We start from the raw sequence: 23,023 nt of genomic DNA on the forward strand, positions 1-23,023 counted from the left end.
TCATAATTTGATTATACATTGTGCTGATTTTCTTCAAAGATGTCTGATGCAAGAGATAATCCAATTATGTGAGACCAGTGTGTGTAGCCAAGCCATAAGTTTCCTATTAATTTGAAAGTTCCTGCTAAACTATTCATTTGGCGATCGTAAAACTTGAGGTGATGGGGTCGCCTGCTACTGCACTTCTAGTGCATAGAAAATATATGGCATTACATTTTTAATTGCGTGTTAGTGTAAGTTCACATAACAATACGTGAGTTTTGCCTCAAGAGGGCAATGACTGCACATAGATTAGGATGCACGGTTCGAATATATACTCCATGGTCGTGCACTAACACAATGTAAAAGAGAGGATCATTAAGTGACTCAATACTACATCCTATTTAGGGGCGTTTCCTTTGTAAGTGAAAGGGTTTCAAAATAACCTGTCAAAAGAAGTGAAACAATGTGAACATGTGCACGATCTACACCTCTGTAATAACTGTTAGTAAACATTTGATGACGAGTCGTCGACCTCAACGTGCGGCAAGACTCGGCAGTAGAGGAATCCTTTGTGACCCTCCTGAATGGCGGGACACATGCAAATGAGCGGATGTTGCGTAGTGACTTTCCCGCGTTTTCATCTCGTCAGTTTTGGGTTAGTTCGTTTTCGGCGTCTCACGTGATCCTGGCAAACGCACACCGTCGCCCTGTTTATCGTTACAGAGAATCAACGGTAGACTGCGCATGAAGCTATAGAGGGTCGAGTTAAGGGAACTTTCGGCAGAACATCTGCGTTTGAACAGAAACAAGGGATCAAAGAAACGAGAGAAAGAAAGGAGCACCGACTGTGGAGGGCGTCGAACAGCCGAGACACCGGCCACGCCGCGCACTCCCCTGTTACAAATCGAGCACACACGCGTTCAGGAAGTCAGGAGGTTTTGTTGTATTGTTGCTACGGAACTCGTGCCGTGGGCTTTAAACTTTAGTAAACATTCTCCGTCGGCTTCGAAACACATTGTTACTTTCAAAAGCGGTTATATTCGTCTCCGAGCCAACTGCACACCGAGATGCCACCTAAAAAGCGCAACTCTGGGACTACACAGGGCAAAGGGGTGAAGCCCAGTGCTGAAAGTGCCTCTCCAGACAAGAAGGAGAGTCCAGACTTGTCTGTGAAAAAGTAAGAGACGTTTTGTTCCCTGTGCTGCTCTCTAGTCTACCCTGCAAGAATCTGCACGCACTGTCGTTTTAGTCGTGAGCTGACGTTAGTTCTGCCGCTGTTTCCCTCCTGTTAGCTCTGACTGGTCGTCGGGCTCACTAGCTAGCTGCTTCACACAAAGCAGCTAGCTAGCTACCACCAAGTTTGAACTCTCTCTCTGTCGAACGCAGCCGCCCACATGGTGTAACTGTTCAGCATCACGTGTGGTGATGTGACGCTGTTATTACGCACTAACGAGCCCAGTTATCCGACACGAGTTTGGCAGACGGTCAAGGAGGCGTGATTTGATGTTCCCAAATCGGTTCATTTTTTTCTTGCTCTTCTCCTCCATCATGTGGATTCGCGTCTCCCATCATCCTGCAGACACCGAGACAAGGATGCAGAGTTTGTGACCCTGTGCAGGAGCCTCCACGTCACAGACCTGGTGTGCGACCGGGCCTGGACCCTGTGGAAAACCGTGCAAGAGTCCATGGAGGAAGTCACTGTATGTATTCACACAAATATACACAGTAATGTGGTAGATGGTAGTCTGTGTGCCGTCCTGTAAGAGAACCTAATAGTCCCTTTAAGAGACAGTTCACTCACTGTTTGGTCAGAATCAAGTGATCACTGTGTCATCCAGACCCAAAAAAACCCCATTCAAATGAGCACGGAACAAACACCAAACCCTCTCCGTGGAATTGTATGACAACATGACATTTGCAGCCATCTGTACAGTCTTTTTAAAACAGAAGCAGAGAACAGCATCATAAATGGCTGACACGAGAATGTAGTTATTAATCCTTGATGCTGATCAAAAAAGGATATTCAAATAGATATCCTCCACGTATTTACCTTTTCACCACTGGTGAAAGGATGGCGGAAGGATGCCTTGCACATAATAAACAGAACGATGTGTCGTATCACACTGTCACAGGTCTTATGTATTACCTGTGAGTTCAGATGTAAAATGTCAGATTGAATTAGTGTTAACATAATCAATCTAATCGAATAGTGTGGCATGTTCTTGTCATGATATAGTTGGATAAAGTTCACCTTAATCGTGTTTTTTTTTTTTTGCAGTTTTTGATGAAAAGTTGACGCGTCATTAGCACACTGCAAAAACACGCTTTCAGTTTTAGTTCTAATCCCCCGTTGAAAATAACTTAAACTGACTTAAACAAAGGGGCACAAACATGTTTTCGGTCAAATAAACAGTTTTATTTTATATTGCTTTGTTGTAACACATCAATCGTGTTCTGGTTTCAATCCTAATGATGATATCAGTGCTCAAGTGGAAAGCGCTTTGAGTTCCCTGAAAAGCACTATAAAAATATAATGTATTATTATTATTATTATTATTATTCTCTTTGTCAGGCCTTCAAATTTATTTATTTTTAAAAGTTTTCTCTGTTTAAATTTCATTCCAGGACAGTCAGAAAAGGCTGTGGGGGGCTTGTCTGTTTGTGACTGTGACAGACATGGATGCCGCCTGTTTCACCTTAAGTCAAGTTCTGAAAGCAATCTGTCTGAAGTAAGTACTCGCCCTGTGTTATTTGGAAAAAACATTCATAATGCAACTGCTTGCATTTGGCTCCCTAATCTGAATAAGCGTTCTGTGTAATGTTTAAATACTGTATGTCTGAGTTGGTTTGGATTCATGTTTGCAGTTTGGTTTATCGGGCACAGGACTTGTCAAGTCAACAGCACCTTGTTCTGGATGATTATTTCTAACATACAATTGCTATTTAATAGAAAATCTACCATTTGTTTTACTTTTGTCCTCAAAGAGACTGGAAACTGGGAAGACTGATACAGTTGAGACAAGCCTAGATATCTACTCTGCACAATTACCTGTGCTAAAAATGTATCTCTATTATTTTAAATCAAATCCAAATCCCTGGGGTAATTTTTACAATTGTATTGTTATGGTTTTCTTGTTGAGTTTTTATGTAAATGGAAGTTACCTCTCACTAAAATCTTCCTTACTTTTGCAGTGTAAAGCAGTTCATGGCTCTGGTAAGGAAGCTGGACGTAAACTTGGACACGATCACCACCAAGGTGAACTCGGCAATGACACGACTGGAGAAGAAGTATGATGTGACGTTGGCTCTCTACCAGAGGTTTGAGAAGTGAGTGAACACATCAGTACAGTCCAGCTGCTCCATTCATATAGAAATGTTGCTGGGAAAAATTGTAACTGAGCATAATATTTACGTTCCAGGACCTGCAAGAAGATCTTTGCTTTGGTTCCCGATGGCACGTAAGTTGGAAACTCGTCTGCCACGCAAGTAAAATGCATTTGACACACAACGTTTTTGGTGTCTTTATATTCAATGTGTTTGATAATTGCGTGCAATGCATGTGCGAGGTTAATGGTTCAGCGTCTTTATTTTCAAGGGAGAGGGAGACCATGCGGAGCTGCTGGACAATGTTTCTCTTGGCCAAAGGTCGGTGAAGTCTTTTTTTACACATCACCAACTACAAAAACAAGTTGGATCAAGCTGTTAACACACTTGATGGAATAGTTTTCATGTTGCTCCGTCTTGTTCTTTTCATCCTTCCTTCCTCCTCTGTCGCTCAGTTGTAGAGCTCAAAGGAGTCGGAAAGTTTCCCACCTCATTGTTACAGCACTGTTGTATCTAGTCTCCAGCAGCAGTGTTGTGATGGTGCTTCTAATGTGCGACATCTGTGCTTGTCCGCAGGAAGGGTCTTGCAGATGGAGGATGACCTGGTCATATCGTTCCAGCTGCTACTTTGTATGCTGGAGTTATTCATCAAGCGCTGCCCTCCAGACCTTCTGCAGCCTCCTTACAGTAAGCTTCGGGCGCATTTATTTGGCAACCTGTTTTTTTATTTAACTAACTTTTAAGAACCAAGCATGTTAAAAATCTGAAAAGTTAAAGAGGGAGAATTTCTTTAAAAACACCTGGAAAACAATATCAGAGTCATGATGTAGATATAACTGCACATTTACTTTATGTTGCTGTAAACATTATGTGATTTCAACTATCATTTGCTTCAAGCTGCTTTAAGCATATGCACAATATAAGTAAAGTATTGTGTAGTATAGTTTCTTTAGTATGTTAGTAGTCACAACTTGAGAAATTCTGTCAAGAAAAGATTTATTATTTATGGATCCCGTAGATTTCTGATGTCTTCAAGTGTTTTCCTCTCAGAATCAGCCATTAGTAAAGTCCAGAGCCCGCCGACGAGAACATCTCGCCGCAACCAGAGCAAAACCAAAACTCGGCCTCCTGAGCCAGAGGTGGACGTGCAGCTTCTTGAAACCTTGTGCAAAGAGAATGAATGCAATGCAGAAGAGGTCTGAGCATTATTAAAATCATCCTCATTTACATATTTCTGCACCAACTGTGTGTTTTTGGCTTCATCTGTCCTCTGTACTAATTGTACTTGCAGGTGAAGAATGTGTACCAGACCAGTTTCTCGGCTTTCCTGGACTCACTGGATCTTTCAAGATCCCCAGATTTTCCTCAGGTAAGGGGTGTCACTGTCACAACACCTGCACTGCTGTTTGATTTCACTCTGTTCCCTCGGCACTTACCAGTTCCATTAGCTATCTCCTCCTGCTTTTGGTTGCCACTGTTGAATGATCGCTTGTCTGACAGCTGTTGGTTGTTCTCTTTGCTGCTCTTCCATGTTTGTTTTTACATACATGGTGTCAGGAACATGTGTACTCAGGCGGGGGAGCCTTTGTAGTGTGTCAGGGTGGTGTATGGCAGAGACACTTATAACCGGATGCTACTGTTTACACACTCCACCTCCTCAGAAGCACACTGGACATTTTTATTTTACCGTCACCCCAGTAATGGACAGGTGGTGCACATTATTTACACAAGTGTCTTATATAAACGTTGTTAGTTTCACCTTAATAAGTTTTGAGTGAGTGTGATTCAGATTATTTTATTGCACAGATGTTTCACAGTCTGTTTTCCTAATCTAGTTGCAGCCAACTGAATCCTTTGCGCATTTCAGAGATATATTGGATAGACAGACTCTGATAAGGTTATAATCCTACAATCTGTAGACACGTCCAGAGATTGTAACAAGTCCAACAAGGACTGCAAACTCCTCTTCTAATGTGAGTTGGCTGATGTGCATAATGAAAACACAAAGAGTTATTTCAATTATTACTGTTTTAAACTAATTTTAAAAGAAAATAATTTTTTCTACCTTTCTACTCACTCAGGTGATTTTACATTTGTTAAATGACAGAAGTCTTCAGGCTGTTTTGAAATCCCTGTAGATGTTATGTCCTAAGTGCCTGATTCCTTACTTTTGCCTGATGTGTATGATTGTAGATGTAGAGATAGAATAAAATTTTACAATTAAAATGTTTGATGCATGGTTAGAGCTCAAGATTAGCAAAAGAAGCAGTTTGTCTTCCTACAACAGTGGATTAGCTTTTATACTGTAGGTCAAGGTTGTATATGATTTCCTCTTTCTCACTTGTATAGTGCTGGTAATTTAAAAGAGAACAGAACAATTATTCAATACTCTGAATAGACTTTTGCTTTGGTTTTTGATAAGTGTTAGAATTTAGCTCTTTTGAATTTGGGTCTATGCTTGATGTAGGATTTGATTGAGACAATGGTGGAACACATTGATGGGGTTTACTTTTGTATGTGGGGATCCACTTAACTGCAAGTAACCTCAACCTTTACTTTTCACCCCAGGTGACTGACCTCGACCAACAATATGAAGAACACTACCTCAAGAGTAGAGACATCGATGGACGGCTGTTTTTTGACGGAGATGAGACTGTTCTTGCACCTAAAGTCGAAGTGTAATTCCTTTTCTTAACTATTCTGCGTTTTGATGTTGATGTTGAACATCCGTTAATAGAATTTGGAGAAAGGTGTTTAATAATCTCCTCTTGCATTCAGATCACAGGTGGAGAGAACGCCAAAGAAGAACCTGTCCGATGATGAAGCTGTACTCGTCCCTCCACAGACTCCAATCAGGTGAGCAGCCAGCCGTCACCCACCTGCTCTTCTTTGTGTTAGTTCTTGTTGACCCAGGGCAGAAGGACTGAAACTGTGCTTACGACATATCATTTGAACTGTGGGAAAAACAATTTACGTCAATATCTGGAATTTTCGATATAGACAATAACTTCGACTTGACAAAAACTACAGTGATAAAACTGTTAAATAAATAAATAAAATAGAACAAAATATTCACACTAACATACTTTTTTATGCACCAAAACATTAGAAACGTAATCAAACCTCTAATTAGAAACTTAATCAAAAAGAAATCTAGCAAATCTAGCAACAAGTTATTTTGAAGATATGGACATTTTTAAGATTTTTTGTTTTCTGTGAATGGTAATTGCGACAGCTGTTGTGCGTACGTAATAATGGAACTAGCATTTTAATAATTATTTGTTTTGCAAAATATTAACTTATAAGACAACATCTTGAAATATGCTTATGTATATTTTATGTGCAAATTAATCCACAAATTGAAAACAAGTCATTGTAGCTTGCTCTGGGATTTTTGTATAATATGTCATTCATTGGGCACATTCCATTTTCCAAATTGTTTTTGAGTGAGTCGGCTTTGTCTGATTATCTTTTTGTCTCATCAGAGCTGCCATGACGTCCATTCAGCAGTTGAAGGGTGATCTCATCTCTACTGGCGATAAGCCATCTTCTAACCTGGATACATATTTCAAAGTGGGTCCCTAGAAGTGTGTCCACTAAGTATTATGTCCCATGAAACTGCGTCTTTCTACCTTAATTTGACAAAATCCCTATTTTCTCCTGTCCCGTGGTCAGAATTGCACAGTGGACCCGACGCAGGACGTGTTGAAGCGTTTGGAGACACTCGAAAAGGCATTCAGCCAAAGATTTGGTCAGGCAGTCGGCCCGCGCTGTGTAGTTCTTGGAGAGCAGGTATGAACTATTACGCAAAAATAAAAATGAGCAGGAATGGCAACACTAGCTGAAATGATTGAAGTGTTCAACGTGCATTGTTCTTTGGTCTTTTCAGAGATTTTCCCTCGGAGTCAGACAGTATTATAAAGTCATGGAGGCCATGTTGAAATCGGTACAGTGGATTTTATGTCACTAATTTATTTCTCAACTGCTTTATTCAATATTATTTTTGATATATTTATCTAGAGGCTTGAGTGAATTCAAATTGAGCAACTCAGGTTGGCCCTCAGAAACACCACAGTTAATTGATCTATTCAAAAAATACCAATACGTTTTTTCCACTGTCCATGACCTTTTAACTTCTGTTTACGTAGCAATATAGTGGAGAGCAAATTAAGTCCACTAACAGGAAGCAACTCAAAGGAGGTGTAGACTTTATAGCAGAAGTTCTCAAACTTTTTTACTCAACATTCTACACAGTGTCTGAAATAACTCCCATTCATGTTGTTCTTCGTTTCAGTGATAATGCCTTTTTTTTCACTTTGTAGGAAGAGAAGCGACTGTCTGTGCAAAATTTCAGGTATTTTTTTAATAAAGCACTGTAGAACTTTGAAGCCTGATCTTTGAAAATACATGGAAGCTTTTTGTTGTTTTGATGTGAAGTGAAGCATAATTTGCCTTTGAGTAGAGTCATATGATTTCCATTCCAGTAAACTCCTCAATGACTCCACATTCCACACATCACTTTTGGCCTGTGCTTTGGAGGTGGTGATGGCAGCATATGGAGGTGTGTCACGTAATTTGCTTACAAATTAATGGCAGACGCCATTGCATAACACTTCTTTAAATAGCTTTGTTGTAACTCACAGTTTTAAAAAGGACATAGCAATGTTTAAACGTCATATATGTGTGTGTGACCATTAACATTTACTTTGTTTGCTCATGATTATCAGAAAGCAGTTTTAAGACTGGAGGATACAACCACGGAGGTGGTGACCAAGCTGAGACAGATGTTTGTTTCCCCTGGATACTGGATGTGTTCAACCTTGCCGCCTTTGACTTCTACAAAGTCATCGAGAGCTTCATCAAGGCCGACCCCACACTGAGCAAAGATATTGTGAAGCATCTGGAGACATGTGAGAACCTCATCATGGAGAGGATTGCATGGAGGACGGTCAGTTTTAATCTCAAATTACTACTGTAGTACACCTGTTATAATGGCACACAACATGAAGACACAGATACTGTAAATACAGCCTCCTAATATGGCATTTATTGTCCCGTGAAAAAAGAATATCTGCACATTTAAAAGCATTGAATACAAGATCAACATTTAGAGTGCTCTGTAATGTTGGAGCAGCACTTTGGTAAAACGAGGAGAATTCCACATACATTTAGTATTCACTGCATATTAGAAGTCCAAAAATCTCACAAACACACTGTACTGACAAAGTATACAGAATAAATAAACTAAGCCAACCATAGCTGACAAAGAACTCGCTGAACACCAGACTGCCCCAGGGGCACAACACTTTGCAGCACACTAAATACTCACAAAACCTGTTCATCCTATTACTATTAATGCCAAAAAACAGATTACATATTTAACATTAAAAGTATTGCTCGCAAAGTAGTGCACCCAGTATGGGTGACTGATTACTTAATGTGAATAGACAAAATACTCAAATACTTAAAGATGGTCTTTTTCAGTAGTGGCATGAAACGATCTGTGTTATCGGCTGCCACTGCCTCCACCACCAGGCGCCTCCCTGTGCACCAGGCTGCTGGAGAAATAGTAAATGAGTGGGTTAAGGCAGCAATTGGCGCTGGCTAGTGACAACATCACAGGGTGCACAGCCTTGGTCACCTTGGCCAGGCCACAATGGGACAGCAGCCCCACCTGTGTCAGGGTGTATCCCAGCAGGTTGATGTGATAGGGAAGGAAGCACAAGAGGAAGACGCCCAGCACCCAGTAAATGACTGTGAGTGTGTGCCTGTGGCCGCGATGCTGGCTGCGAGAGCGGTGTCTCAGCTGGCGAAGCGCACCAAGCACTCTGCAGTAACTGTAGAGCAGTAGTATAGCGGGAAGCAGGAATGACCCCAGCACTAAGCCCAGGGCTGCCAGTATGATGGTTTGATGGTGCTGCGAGGACGGGTCCAACAGACAGGGCTGGTGTTGGTGAGCGGCTGCGGATCGCAGCAGAGGCAAACTCACACTCAGCCCCAATACCAGGAACCAGATCCCCCCACTTACCAGCTGTGCAACACGCAGCCTGCGGAGCGTAGACGCCAGCGGGTGCACTACGGCAAAGTAACGGTCCACAGCGATGCACACCAGGAAGAAGATGCCCCCGTACAGACTGATGTATTTGATGGTAAAAGTTAGGTGGCAGTATGCCTCCCCGGCAGCCCAGCTCGGCAGCTCTCCCGTGTCGGAGGACAAGGCTTGAGCCTTTCGGTGGTAGTAGTAGATTCTCAGAGGGAGGGAGATCACAAAGAACAGGTCAGCAGCTGACAGGCTGACCATGTAGATGGCGGTGCTGTTGATGATGTAGGGAGAGAGACACAGTCTGCGCAGAGCCAGGCTGTTGGTGGCCAAGCCCAGCAGGAAGATGACACTGTAGGACACTTGGTATAAAGTGAAGCGGTAGCTGGTGTCCAAGGTGCAGTTAGACAAAGGTGAGGACGTCTTGGGAGGTGCATCATCAGTCATGTTCCACAGCTCCATGTCCCAATGCACTTTAAATCACTGTGTCGCTCTGATTCTGAGGGAAATAAGGTTGGTTGAAGTGAACAAGAGATCGAGGAAGGAACATGTTCAGTAGCATCTGCTGGAGCAGTAAAAACTTAATAACCTCAAAATGACTCCTGTTTTATGGAATGTAAATTTGCAGAGGTGAATGCACTGACGCAGCTGAATTAATTTTGACATGCAAGACTAAGACATAGGATGAATTCTGTCAATAAAGTTTTAACTGCTACCCTCCTGCTTCCATAAAACCAGGCAAATATTTGGTTTCATTGCATGCAGACTGGGGTAAAAAAAAATAAACATCTCACAATGAAATATGGCTGCTGTAATGGCACATTTAATGAAGTAATTGTTGAGACTGTCATAGGTGTTAATTTATTCTGACAGTCATTTGTAGGCTACAACATTCAAACAAATATTCAGTTAAGCATCTGTCAGTCAGTATTAGCTGGGTCTGATAGTAAGCATTATTTAATTAGTGTTCTTAGCATTTCGTTATGAAGGAGACTTTTCCGCTGTCATTGTAAAAAAATTGTTCTCAGATTTCAAGTAGCATGTCAATTGGTGTTTTTTTCATTCTCCATAATATTATTGAATGTTCAAACATGAAAACAAAGATTCTCGTTCGTCATTTTTTTTGGCATCATGGTAAACTCCTGATCCTGTAAAAAATATATAATATTGAGTTGGTTTTGGTTATGTGCTCTGATAAGTGAGTTACTATCAACTTGACTATGTTTGAGTATGTAACTGTAAACTGAGTTTCACATGATCAAGAGCAGATCACTATACATTTTTTTGCCTTTGATTAATTCTTTCACTGGAAAAGCCAAAGAAATAATAAAATATGTCATACAAACATACATTTTCTAATATTACACTTTGGACCTCTTCTAAAGTTTCTACCAAACCCTGATAAGCCGATGCAGTTAATCACTGTATACATTTAATACAAAATACAGATCTTAATCCATTATATATTGTGCATGAGGAGAATTTGGAAACAGAGAAAACTCATCACTCACCAGTGTGGACAGGGGAAAGGATAGTTGTTTTTCCAGTTAGCTGGTGGTCAGCAGCATGATTACTTGTTAGGAAGCTGTAAATGGACACATGCTACTGATTGGAGAAGTGCACGCCTACACTCACACCCTCTCTCCCTTTCTCTCGATCTGTCGCCCCCTTACACACACACACACACACACACACACACACACACACACACACACACACACACACACACATTTGGATTGATAAATGATAGATGTTATGTAGTTTTCTCAATGCTTACAACTGCGCACAGATAGTTTCCTCACCTCCATGGTGGGTTACGTTTATGGTTGCTTGTTAAAAACCTACAGCAGGCGACTCGAGTTAATCATTAACTATATTTGTCAGACCTCTGATATAGCAATAACTCACTGAAATGATTGGTAGTAGAGCTGAAAAAAAAATGAATTTCTTTCTCCTGTGCTGGGAAAAATAAGTCTTACCTTAACTTTATATTTATCATGAGAAATGGAAATGAAATGGTGTATTTATACTGTTTACCTTTATAAAGTCTCTTTAAACATAGTGACATTTATCAATAATCATAATTGTTGTTAATATTTATGAATGTAATATCAATATAAACTTGAATATAAGAAGGCTAGATGATGATCTCGTCAAGGAGTCAGAACTACTTTTTCCACACAAAACCATTCATTAAGTACAAATACAGTATTGGAAAATCCATTTGCATCCTGAATGTAAGCTTATTTGTGTTACAAGTTGTAGTGTAACGAGTCCAAACATGAAAAAATAAAATGCTCATTCTTTCCTATATTTCATACGCCAATGAACATAAACTTTAAAGTCCCCTCCAGTCCAAAAAGTGTTTTTCTTCTGTTTCTGTCCTCTAAAATGTCGGACAATGACTATAGGGATTTGTATCTGAGCAATTTTTTGTCACTACAGGGGTGTTTTCACATGCCTGTCCTGGAGTAGGAAGTTTCTGTGCACTTCTCTGCAATTTGAAATTCAAACCAATCCTGGGCAAGCTATATTTGGTACGTCACAAATACAGGAAACCAATCGCTGTTGAATATTCAAATGTAGGTAAAGAAACCTTAGAAACCAAAGAAACTTCCAGTGCAGCAGGGGCAGCGCATCCACGAGAGGACAGCAGGTGTGTCAGCAGAGAGTTAGCGTTAGCATTAGCAGTTCTTCCACCGGTCAACCTAGCGCCAGCAGCTGTGGTCGGCGGGGCCTGTGTGATTTGCATATCATGAATTTTCATGCTTTCAGAATTCCTCAATGAGAAAGAGAGTGGATGGTTTCCAGCCCCATTTCAGAGTTTTAAAACAATGGGTAAACAATGTTAAACAAAATATTAGCCATTAACAGATTCTTTTATAAACTTTAAAACGTGACCGGAGGGGTTCTTTAAAATGGGCCATTTTAAAGTTTATGTTCTGCACTATTTACCGGGTCTAAACCACGATTGCAGCAACTTTGTCTGTGTTCTACTTTGGAAATGTTCTTCTCCTTCGGGGGCAAGTTGTCACTCGCCTGCTTTGGTTTCACAATCTTTCACACCAGTGCGTAGTGATGATGACACTTCCCTTGTCAGTGCAGACCCTCAGGCCCAGCCTCTCATCAGGAATGCAGTAGTCCTCGGTCTTGCAGCAAACAGCCTTTACAAGAAGAAACAAGCTGCATTCAAGATGCAGCATATTCCATTCCACTGCGAGCTGTGTTTTCACATTCACTTAGTCGGGCGTAGATGCTTCATTGGAGCTTTTTAATTTTTCTGATCAAATTCTGAACTTGTAAAATCTATTGTGCAATTTGATTTGATTGAAGTTGAAAATTACTTGTCGTAACTCACCCTCCCATACATTTTTGTTGTATATGCAGAAATGTGACACGGTAGATCCAGAATTTTTTACTTGTTTTCACATTTTAATCATCCCTAGATTCCTCACAGAGAAGACCAGTTATCTAGATAAGGCTGTGTTAGTGCAGTGTTTCCTGCTGCAATGCAGCTATCAATTATTGACCACACCTGTAATCTGTGTTTGAAATTTATTGAGTCATTGTGTGTTCATGCAATTGGCCAACCACACTATGTGTGGCTGTGTTGCTCGTACAGGTATGACTAATCTATACAGGTAAATGAGCAATAGGAAGCACCCAAAGAGACGTACAGGCAACTGATACATTCTGATGTCAGACATTTCACAATGCTCCATGCCACCAAACAAGTAGTGAACCTAAAACTCAAAATAATTAAATTAATAACTGTTTATTTTCATTCAGTATAAGGGGTAAATGCTGTTACTGAACACACTGCTATTTAAAGTGCTTAAAAGCCTTGTTGAGGCCACAAATATTTAAAAACTGCCCAGCGCAGTACATATAAAAAAAGTTGTAATACTGGTTCAGCATCTCTAAAGAAGAATTTTCCAAAATTCAAATCTGCTCTGAGGAAAAGAACAACAAATACAATGTCTTATGTGCCAAAGCTGATGGTTTTTTGCAGCCCCATGCACAGTGCGATGCTTACACGCCTGCCATTTCCTAATGCACGCTTTAAAATCTTAACTGATTCAATAAAATAGTTTTCATTCTTTTTTCATACTGCATCATGAATTGGCACACCGATCAAAGGTGTTCATGCCGCAACACACTTTTCTTCTTGTCAGATGTTTGACTTCCTCTTGGAGTGATCAGTGTCCTGAGTCCCAGACGAAATTCCCTTTGGTGTCCAGTAGGCATTGAGAGAGTGACTCCTTAGAAACAGTTGTTTACGTATGTGTTGTTATGATCTTAACAGCCTGTTTCCACCTACGTCTTCCGACTCAAACCTAGTTTCATCTGAATTGTTAATCAAGTCTCACAAAAGAGTTTTCATCAGACTGTTGACTCACTGGCAGACATTTTTGACCTCAGAGTCCTCAGGGTCAGGCTTTTTGGTGTTGAAATTGGGCTACTTTGTGTGCTGTCCACCTGAAGTCTTTCGAATAGCTTGGCACTGTTGTACCATACTGTGGACTTGCGTCGGATGGAGCTCTGAATGGTTTCTGAAGTGAAGTAGTAAATGACTGGATCAAAGCAGCAGTTGGTCACTGCTATGCACAGAGCAATAGGGTAGATGGTTCTGACCACATATTCTACATAACATCCCTTCAGGACATTGGAGCGCACCAGGGCGTAGAAGATGAGATTGACATTGTAGGGAATGAAACAGAAGCAGAAGATGAGCAGATGCACAAGGATCATTCTCAGGATTTTTGCCTTGTTTAGGTTCCCCCCACGGCTAATGGCTTGCGGTTTTCTCAGTGTCCGTAGCACCATGAGCGAGCAGAACACATTGACCAGCAATGGGATGATGAAGCCCACAGTCTCAATAAACACCACTACCTTCGACAGCTCAGCCTTCCACTGTTTTTTGGAGTAGTTTTCAAAGCAGAAATTAGAGGAGGAGTTGGCATTTATGGGTGAAGTGGTGTCCAAAAGAAAGCCTGTGGGTATACTTCCAGAAAGAATCATCACCCACACCGTACAGCAGGCCAGTTTGGCATTCCTTTTAGTACGAATAGTCTGGGACCGGAACGGGTGCACAATGGCCAGAAAGCGGTCGACACTGATGCACGTGAGAAAGAGGATGCTGCCATACATGTTTGTGTAGAAAAGGGCCACCGAGATCTTGCAGAGCACACTTCCAAATAGCCATTCACGTTTAATGAAGTAAACGATCCGAAAAGGCAAACTGAGAACGAAGAGAGAGTCTGAAACAACGAGGTTGATCATATATGTCGTGGTCTCATTTCGCAGCTTCAGTGTACACCCAAAAATGTATACAGCAACCATGTTGAAGAAAAGTCCGACCACAAACACCACGCTGAAAACAGAGCTGTACATAGGGTACTTGAAGTCATCGCTCTTATTGCAATTCACGTTACTGTGAGTGACACCCAGTGTACTGATGTTCTGAATTTCTGGGGTGCTATAATACATCTTTAGCTGGTAAGTCTGGAACAATTACAGAGTGAAATTTTTCTTGTCAGTTGAGTGCTTGTGTCAAAAAAAAAGAAAAATCCAAGTTCAACTTGTTAATCCGTCCATGAGCAACAGGCAGGAAAACAATGTCAATTTAATTTGGTGAGAGGAAAAAAGCCCAGTGTGTTCGTGTTAGGAAATACTGAGAAGAAAATTTCACAGCAACTCCACAAAATACCTGTAATCGTATGTACAATTCTTTACATCACTTTTCCCCACGCGAAAGCCTCCCTCCACGTCCAATAATCCTTGTTTGAGTAGAGTTTTCAGTTGTCTTCAGCAGTCGAAATGTGAATCCCTTTTTAGAGAAGAATCACGTGTCTTTGCTCAAGTCGGTGAACAGTCATCTCGTTCTGCTTTTCTCTCGTACTTCCGTATGTTTCTGCAGCAGATTTTCTAGGAAATGGGGTGCATGGTGGTTGTTACTCTGCTCCTGTCTGACCGTAAATCTGAATCCTCATGGCAGGCTGCAAGTGAGAGGCTCAAACTCACTCTCTGGACTGAGGAGGCACAGAGGGAGGAGCCTCCACAGGGAACAAAGTCCTCCCATCGCCGCTTAGCACTTGCATTTACCAGACATTTGAATAGTTCAATTGCAAAGTTAAATTTGTGCTTTCTTTCTTCTTCACCACCGTGATCCTACGCTGAAAATATTCTAGCATTTTGTGTATTCAGCCGTAGATTTAATTGTCTGCCTGCTACGACGGTATCTGACAGCTTGATCCTGTTTTTGTTATATGACTGTGATTGTTTGAGGTGTTTCACTTTGTATTAACATAAACAGGTACATTCAGCGACCTTAAATGTCATGTCACTGAATGCTGTTAATGCAAAAAAAAATATGCGGTGTACTGTTGTGTGTTATGTGTCAGTGTCGTCAGCCGGGCGTGGCAAGTATGACAGGAAGAATGTACTAAGAGCAGGTCTGTACCTGCACTCACTGTTTAATATGCAGAGTAGAAGCTACACCCACTTCCCCGTATGATCTAATCTCTGTTTTTTGTCTCGGCGATATATGATCTGATAGGATAATACAGGGAGTGTCCTGTGGTAAATATAAATTCATGAACAGATGTATTATCAGTCCATTAGTATTTTTATTTATTTAATAACCAATTGTATATATATTTTATATTAAACAAGTCCCCTTTTAGTAGATTAACATACTTGAATCTCATTTCTCCTAAAGTTTCCCTGAGTCGCATAGGCTGCTAGAGCTGACATCGACATGCATGCAGTAGTTCGGCAAAACTGTCAAACTCATACTTATTTCAACTCTTCTAGCGTGAGGATTTGCTGCTTGTCTCTGTTTTGATAATTGTAAATTGGTCATTTTGGACAAAACATGACATTTTAAGATTATCGTGGGCTTTGGGAAGCTCTGATTGACATTTTTTCATTATTTCTAATAAAATTTGATCAAAAAAAAATTGATAGACAATGAAAATTATCTTAAATTGCACCTGCACAAACTGCAGATGTCACATTAGAGTAAAGATGAACAGACAGCAGCGACTCAACCGATGGAATTGTAATTAAGATTACTATGTTCGTATAATTTTATGGTTTCAGATCATATATAACATTTGATTTAGAGTGCAAGAGATCAAAAGTCATCTTTGACAAACTAAGAAGCCGTTTAAATTGTTGTATGATGTTTCTTATGTGCAAAATTTTTACATATTATTTGTCTGCTCAAGTGTAGATGAAGATGTAATTTTCATCTGTAAAAACATTTTACCCCTCACATTATTTTCCAGTAAACTGTACACACTGTATATTTAGATTAATATGTGCTTGAATGTAATCCTCATGTTTTTTTCGCCGTAGGGCTCCCCTCTATTTGAGCTGTTGAGACAAGAGCATGAGGGCGGAGCGGCAGAGCAGGTGGAGACCCCGGCCAGTTTCAGCCAACCCCTGCAGCACAACCACACCGCAGCTGACCTGTGAGTCCTTCTCATCCGTCTATTTTTCAGCTGCTGGTATGCAGCAACTATGAAACCTTCTTCGACCCTGAAATGCCTTTGACTGTTGCGACACCGCTGAAATTCATAAGTGCAAGAGCTTGTCACTTTGATTAAGTCTTAAATTGGCATCATGTTATTTAAATAACATCGATCTGTTAATTTGTTCAGTTTTAAATATCTTCTTCTACCTAATTCTGAACCCCTCTGTGTTTCGCATTTAATGGAAATTTTAATTGAATGTTCACTTGAATGTTGGTGTAACTGACGGGTCTCACTGTCCTCACAGATATCTGTCCCCCATGCGTCCTGGCCATCGTGTCTTGCCTCCTGATTCTCCAGGCACTGCCGGCTCTCAGGCTGTCTCCCAGGCTCCCAACCAACCGGCCACTCCACGACACCCCAAGTCCAACTCTCTAAGCCTCTTTTATAAAAAGTGTAAGATGTCATTCAACTTGCAACTTTCTTATTTCTGCAGTACAGATTCCTTTTGATTAATTAATCTGGATTAATTCTGTATCATAAAGATGTGGCGACAAAGTCTAGGCGAGAAGTGGGGAACCTTCTTGTCAAGGACCATTTCCATTTTTATTTTCTTAGACCTCTCACCTACGAAAATAAAAATGTATGATTTTACTTTGTCCGGTGTTTGTAACACCTAGTAGTGGCAACAAGGCACTCAATTTCAAATTCTCTTTCTAAATGAGGTTGAAGCTTCTCAGCTATCAATCACTGCAAAACTTGCCTTAGTCTGTCATAATGTGTTCTTGTGTAAGATACTTGTTGGGCACACAAACTCCGACAAAGAGTGTTAACAAGCACATCTCATCCAGTTTAGTTGTATGTTTTCAACTGTGATGATGCTAAAAATTTAACTTTTCTATCTCTGTGACCAAGCCCCTGCCAACTATAGGTCCAATGGGTTATCTTTTACTTCAACAAAACATAGTTTTTTAATTTGTCTTGGGAAGGGCAGCATTACACATCCACTTTTCTTGACATTGGCCATGATGCCTTCCAGCGATCACATGTAGAGGAACAGCTGTGTTTTGTTCACCCTAACCATGAGCTGACAGACAGTCATACAGCCAAAAGTGATCACCATGAAAAGACATGTAAGACTATTGTCTTTTGATCACAAAAAAATAATTGCGGCCATGAGATTTTTTTGTATGCCTGAGTTGCAGGGAGTTGGGCAGAGGTTCTCCACGCCTGATCTAGACACAGCCACCTCCACTTTACAATGTGATTATGATGATAATGAAAGGCCTAAAAAATCATACCTTTTCAGTGAGCTCCACATTTTCTTATAATAATCTGGAAATATTAACTAAATTATATTGAGTCATTACATGTTGTAAGATGAAAGAAGGTATTAGAAAACTACAACAAATGTGTTTGTTTTATTCAGTGCAGTGATCCCTCAGGTTTCCCTCTCTGTGTAGTGTACCGCCTGGCCTATACGAGGCTGAAGCTACTCTGCTCCTACCTGCTCTCCTCCCACCCTGAACTGGAGCCAATCATATGGACACTTTTTCAGCACACACTGCAGCACGAGTACGAGCTGATGAGAGATCGTCACCTCGACCAGGTAACCCGAAGAAAGGCTGCTCTCTATTCTAAGACAGCCGGGATTTCTCCCAGTGCTGCTGACTGACTGACTGACTGACTGACTGACTGACTGACTGACTGACTGACTGTCTGTCTGACTGACTGACTGACTGACTGTCTGTCTGTCTGTCTGTCTGTCTGTCTGTCTGTCTGTCTGTCTGTCTGTCTGTCTGTCTGTCTGTGTGTGTGTGTGTGTGTGTGTGTGTGTGTGTGTGTGTGTGTGTGTGTGTGTGTGTGTGTGTGTGTGTGTGTGTGTGTGTGTGTGTGTGTGTGTGTGTGTGTGTGTGTGTGTGTGTGTGTGTGTGTGTGTGTGTGTGTGTGTGTGTGTGCGCACGCACGCACGTACGTACGTACGTGAGAACGTGAGAGAGATAGCGGGGCAATGAGTGCTGCACACAGCTCTACAATAAAGCTACGGTGTAAAAAAATTGTTGTAGATCTTTAATGTTAAGTCTCAGTCTCCTGATCTTTCTCTGCATCTCTTCACATTTTTCTCTATTTGGTTTTGCTTCTTCTCAAACTGCTTCTCGTTGTTCTTGCAGTTGATGATGTCAGCCATGTATGCCATATGTAAAGTGAAGAGTGTTGATCTGCGCTTCAAGACCATTGTCACGGCGTACAAGAACATGCCTAACACCAACCAGGAGGTGACTTAACCTTTTAAGAATGTCAATTATAATTTTAGTTATTTTTTTTTTTCTGACATACCTCTTGTCGAATTGTTATATAAAATACCTTGCATTGAATATCTTCATGTAACTCTGTGCTGCAGACCTTTAAGCATGTGTTGATCACGGAGGGCCACTACGACTCCATCATTGTTTTCTACAACCAAGTGTTCATGCAGAAGCTGAAAACCAACATCCTGCAGTATGCGTCCACCAGGGTGAGACTCTGTCCCTGTCAGGGGCGACAGTTTGCTTTTAATATATGTACAAATCAGATACAGTAAATTTATATACCAACGATACCCTCTCATTGTTGCTGTTTTTAAAATTTTCCAGCCGCCTACACTCTCTCCAATTCCACAAATACCACGCAGCCCCTACAAGTTCCCGAATTCACCACTGCGTGTGCCTGGCAGCAACAACGTGTATATCTCCCCTCTGAAGAGCCCACGAATGTCCCCGGGTATCATGACTCCTCGCTCCAGGTCAGGCCTTTACATCCACAGCAGCTTGATGTTCCCCTTAGACAGTTACTTGTGATGTTGAAAAAAAATGTGTACATGCCTTGTCTCATTATTGATGTTTACCTTTACAGAATGCTGGTATCGATCGGGGAATCTTTCGGGGTAGGCAGCTCTTTTGTTTGCTCTATCACACATTAAAGGGAAATGACAATTGAACAGCTTCAATGGCAACAATCTTTTCCTCACTGCCTTTGCTGTATACGTTTTCGTTTTCATCTGCAGCTGTCCAGTCGCTTCCAGAAGATCAATCAAATGGTCAACAGCAGCGATCGCTCCTTTAAGAGGACCCTGGACCTCGGCTCCGCTCCAAAGCCTCTGAAGAGGTTACGGTTCGACGTAGACGGACAAGATGAAGCCGATGGCAGGTTGGTCACAAGTGGGGTTATATTTGCCATTGTCTACCTGCAACCTGATAACTTACTTCACGTCAAAGATACTCAACACATGAACATAGTATTATTTATGGCAAAAACAAGTCAAGAGAGTAAAGGTGAGAGTAAGGAGCCACAGCTACATTAGAAATTAAATTCTTATTATTACAGGTTATCTGAATGGGTTTGGTGAACAAACTAAAAGAATATCCTCTACCAGCCTCCACATGAATTCATCATTTCTACAATGGTCTGTATTGTTTTCATGAACGATGAATGCAGCTCACTTTATATATTTGAATTCACAGCAAATCTGGTGGAGATTCGACACTGATACAGAAGCTTGCAGAGATGAGTGAGTGAAAACTTTTACTCAGCTTTACATATTTCGTCCTGTGTTTGTGTTTTGATGTTCTCTGCTGTTCTTCGTGTATTTTTACTCTCATTTGTAAAGGTTGTGGATGTATGTTCCTCTGTTTGCTTATATATATATATTTTTTTAATTATTATTTAGGCTCCACTCGGAGTCGTATGCAGGAGCAGAAGCTGAAGGAGGACGCAGAAGCGAGGAAGGAGTAACTCTAAAACCTACTGAACTGACCTGCACTGTTTGTCACAGCGTGAACAATTTGGTTCACACACAAAGTGAAACATTAGTTTCTCTGAACATTTAGCAAAGGAATTTAGTTTTAGTATTTAACTTTGTGTTTGAGGAGTAACGTGTGAATATAGAGGACTGTTTCTCTGCCTCTAATGCTGTTGATGCTGAGTGTTAACTGGGTGTTTTAACTGAATAATGATTGACATCATTGAATTTCATTTGAATTTGACTTGTTGGAGATTAAGTATGTTTGGTTTTAAGAGTGATATATATTTCGGGATGTTATAAGAAATCCCTGTTTTCACAGTGACATGTTTCGCAGTTGTCAGGAGCATTGCGAGAACACACTGCTGGCTTTTCCTACCACCAATCGGACCTTTGAGTCATTCAATAGTTTTACATCTCAAATGTTTTAATCATGCGGCAACATTTCAACTGTTAAACCATGATTACTCTCCTCGGATATGAGTAAACGTCAGCGTCGGAGGGAAATCGTAATGTCTTCAAATGCAGCAGATTTATTTTTTGAGTGATCTTTTACTTTTGGCAAAGTTTTGATGCAAAACTTTAAAACAATCGAATATAACTTAAAAGAAAATCATACATAATTTGCACTCAACCAATATTCATTATTTAGAAATTTCAAGGGTTACAGATGTTCCTCTTTTGTGTAACATTTAGCTTTTGCTTTGCTTATGGGTGGATAGAAGTACATAATTCAGCAAATGCAAACAACTCCTAATATGTTAAATCTAAAGGATTTAAAAAAAAGAATTTGCAGTCACATTTATCTCCACGTGTTGGTTTATTTAAATTTTTGGAAATGAAAGTAGGAGGATTTTGCAAAAGGGGGGGAATTACAGCGATTAATACACATCACATATAGCAAATAAATGTGGACTTTGTGTATCATGGTAAAATAATCCTAGAAATGTCTGCTAGCAGAGTCTTTGTAAATTAAATGTGTTTATATTGTACTTTATTGAAGTAGTTCCCTTACATAGTAAATATTTCTTTAGAAAATATAATTTTGTTTTTGTTTCTGTGCAAAGAGACCCATTACGTGCAAGTATTTTCTTTTCTGCTGATCAGTTGCCATGACGCCTGTGGTCATTTCCTGCGGACAGCGATAGCCAATGAAAGCCTGTTGTGAGTGATTGAAATGTAACAAATTGAAGAGCATTTAGCTGTTTTCTGTTTGGTTTTTTTTTATCTTGGTTTGTGTTTTCTTTTGATACACTGACAGTGTGTTTTGATTCCTGTCAGAAATTGTTTTATTCCGCTCCAGCTTCCCACAATATTTTTTCCTACTGTGTTGGTTAACCTTTGGATGAAATGCCAGTTGAGTGTTTGTAATGAAAAAGAAGACGTGACAAAACAGTGAATCGTGCCACATTTGTCACTTTTGTGCATGACTCAGTTTCACATCAACTCTAAAATGTCTTGTCACATCCATCTTGGGAACCATAACTCACGACACCACTTACTTACATATTCACTTACCAGGTTGGATCATCTGCACATTTAGTTTGAAACCAGAACAATCCTAACCTTCATCACAAACATTTTTCAGCAGTGACTACAACCCAATAAAAGAACAAGACGTTGACGTAAAAAAAGGATTTGAAATTCACATCAGTCATATGTTATTAGCCCGAAAAGAATTGCAGTAATAACAGAGACCTGATTTTAAAGTGTAAAATGGTCCGTCTGCGCCCTCTGCTGTGCAACGTTATGTTCCCAAGAAGCAGCCGGGCTCTCTTCCAAGAAAGATTACAGTTCAGTAATATGATTCTTGATTAAACCATGTTCATCTTTGCTGTGGTTAACTGAAGGTTTGACTTCTGTTCCATGGAAAATCTATTTTGCCATCTATTGAATGTAACATTCATCTTTGTGGAGTGCAGGATCATGAATTGTCTGTTAGGCGTGCACAAACAGTGGCAGACGTGGATGCTGGAGAGCGCCGGCGACACTTAAAGTGGGGAAGTCTTTATAAAATGACACAGGGGTTGTGCAGTAACATAGTCCATCTGAAATGGCAAAATCAGCAAAACCACAGAGATAAACAGTTGATCCAAGCTGGGGTTTATACTAAGAGATTTAAATGTTCAAAGAAAGATGAAAGAACAAGAGACAAAAATACAATTGTGTAAATTCAGTAACTGGACAGAAGTTGACTATAAAGCAAACTACAAAAGGAAAAAGAGACCAGTGAAAATAATCAGTAAATCTTTGACTTGCAGCTCCTTGTTTTTCCCGGACGCCGAGAACTCTTTTCCAGCTCCTCTGAGGGAAAGTGATGACAGCTGCTCCCTGTTCAGTAACAGCCACTGTTAATTGTGCCATGCCACTGTTTCCAATGGGGAGACCAGAGTTAATTCCTGTTTGAATGCAGTAACAGTT

At 40.6% G+C, this 23,023-nt stretch overlaps 3 protein-coding genes across 3 annotated transcripts; 1 reads left to right on the forward strand and 2 right to left on the reverse strand.

The window, feature by feature from the left end:
• The first annotated feature begins 635 nt into the window (after positions 1 to 635).
• On the forward strand, positions 636 to 22,002 carry rb1 (retinoblastoma 1). The gene is made up of 27 exons (XM_035625677.2): positions 636 to 1,159; positions 1,562 to 1,682; positions 2,608 to 2,711; positions 3,175 to 3,309; positions 3,402 to 3,440; positions 3,578 to 3,627; positions 3,883 to 3,993; positions 4,357 to 4,502; positions 4,598 to 4,675; positions 5,875 to 5,984; positions 6,085 to 6,162; positions 6,792 to 6,879; positions 6,982 to 7,098; positions 7,196 to 7,252; positions 7,629 to 7,660; positions 7,791 to 7,867; positions 8,034 to 8,254; positions 16,709 to 16,824; positions 17,132 to 17,280; positions 18,288 to 18,433; positions 18,996 to 19,100; positions 19,226 to 19,339; positions 19,458 to 19,606; positions 19,717 to 19,747; positions 19,868 to 20,010; positions 20,325 to 20,371; positions 20,531 to 22,002. Exons 1-27 carry the CDS (start codon positions 1,050 to 1,052, stop codon positions 20,593 to 20,595), a joined length of 2,739 nt encoding a protein of 912 aa, XP_035481570.1. The 5' UTR covers positions 636 to 1,049; the 3' UTR covers positions 20,596 to 22,002.
• On the reverse strand, positions 8,279 to 11,009 carry LOC118300852 (lysophosphatidic acid receptor 6-like). Its single transcript, XM_035625679.2, has 2 exons — positions 10,858 to 11,009; positions 8,279 to 9,845 (listed from the first exon to the last, which is right to left on the reverse strand). Exon 2 carries the CDS (start codon positions 9,806 to 9,808, stop codon positions 8,813 to 8,815), a length of 996 nt encoding a protein of 331 aa, XP_035481572.1. The 5' UTR covers positions 9,809 to 9,845; positions 10,858 to 11,009; the 3' UTR covers positions 8,279 to 8,812.
• Positions 12,885 to 15,360, reverse strand: LOC118300851 (lysophosphatidic acid receptor 6). The gene has a single exon (XM_035625678.2). It carries the CDS (start codon positions 14,834 to 14,836, stop codon positions 13,730 to 13,732), a length of 1,107 nt encoding a protein of 368 aa, XP_035481571.1. The 5' UTR covers positions 14,837 to 15,360; the 3' UTR covers positions 12,885 to 13,729.
• Positions 22,003 to 23,023: the final 1,021 nt, after the last annotated feature.

The sequence above is a fragment of the Scophthalmus maximus genome, chromosome 2 (genome assembly GCF_022379125.1).
Source record: "Scophthalmus maximus strain ysfricsl-2021 chromosome 2, ASM2237912v1, whole genome shotgun sequence".
NCBI classification, from domain to species: Eukaryota; Metazoa; Chordata; class Actinopteri; order Pleuronectiformes; family Scophthalmidae; genus Scophthalmus; species Scophthalmus maximus.

Excerpts from the sequence above, each read along its gene's own strand:
- LOC118300852 (XM_035625679.2), bottom strand. The coding sequence starts at position 9,808 with ATGGAGCTGTGGAACATGACTGATGATGCACCTCCCAAGACGTCCTCA.
- LOC118300851 (XM_035625678.2), bottom strand. The coding sequence starts at position 14,836 with ATGTATTATAGCACCCCAGAAATTCAGAACATCAGTACACTGGGTGTC.
- rb1 (XM_035625677.2), top strand. The coding sequence starts at position 1,050 with ATGCCACCTAAAAAGCGCAACTCTGGGACTACACAGGGCAAAGGGGTG. Across the intron at positions 1,160-1,561 it reads CCAGACTTGTCTGTGAAAAA|ACACCGAGACAAGGATGCAG; the intron begins GTAAGAGACGTT and ends ATCATCCTGCAG. Across the intron at positions 8,255-16,708 it reads AGAGGATTGCATGGAGGACG|GGCTCCCCTCTATTTGAGCT; the intron begins GTCAGTTTTAAT and ends TTTTCGCCGTAG.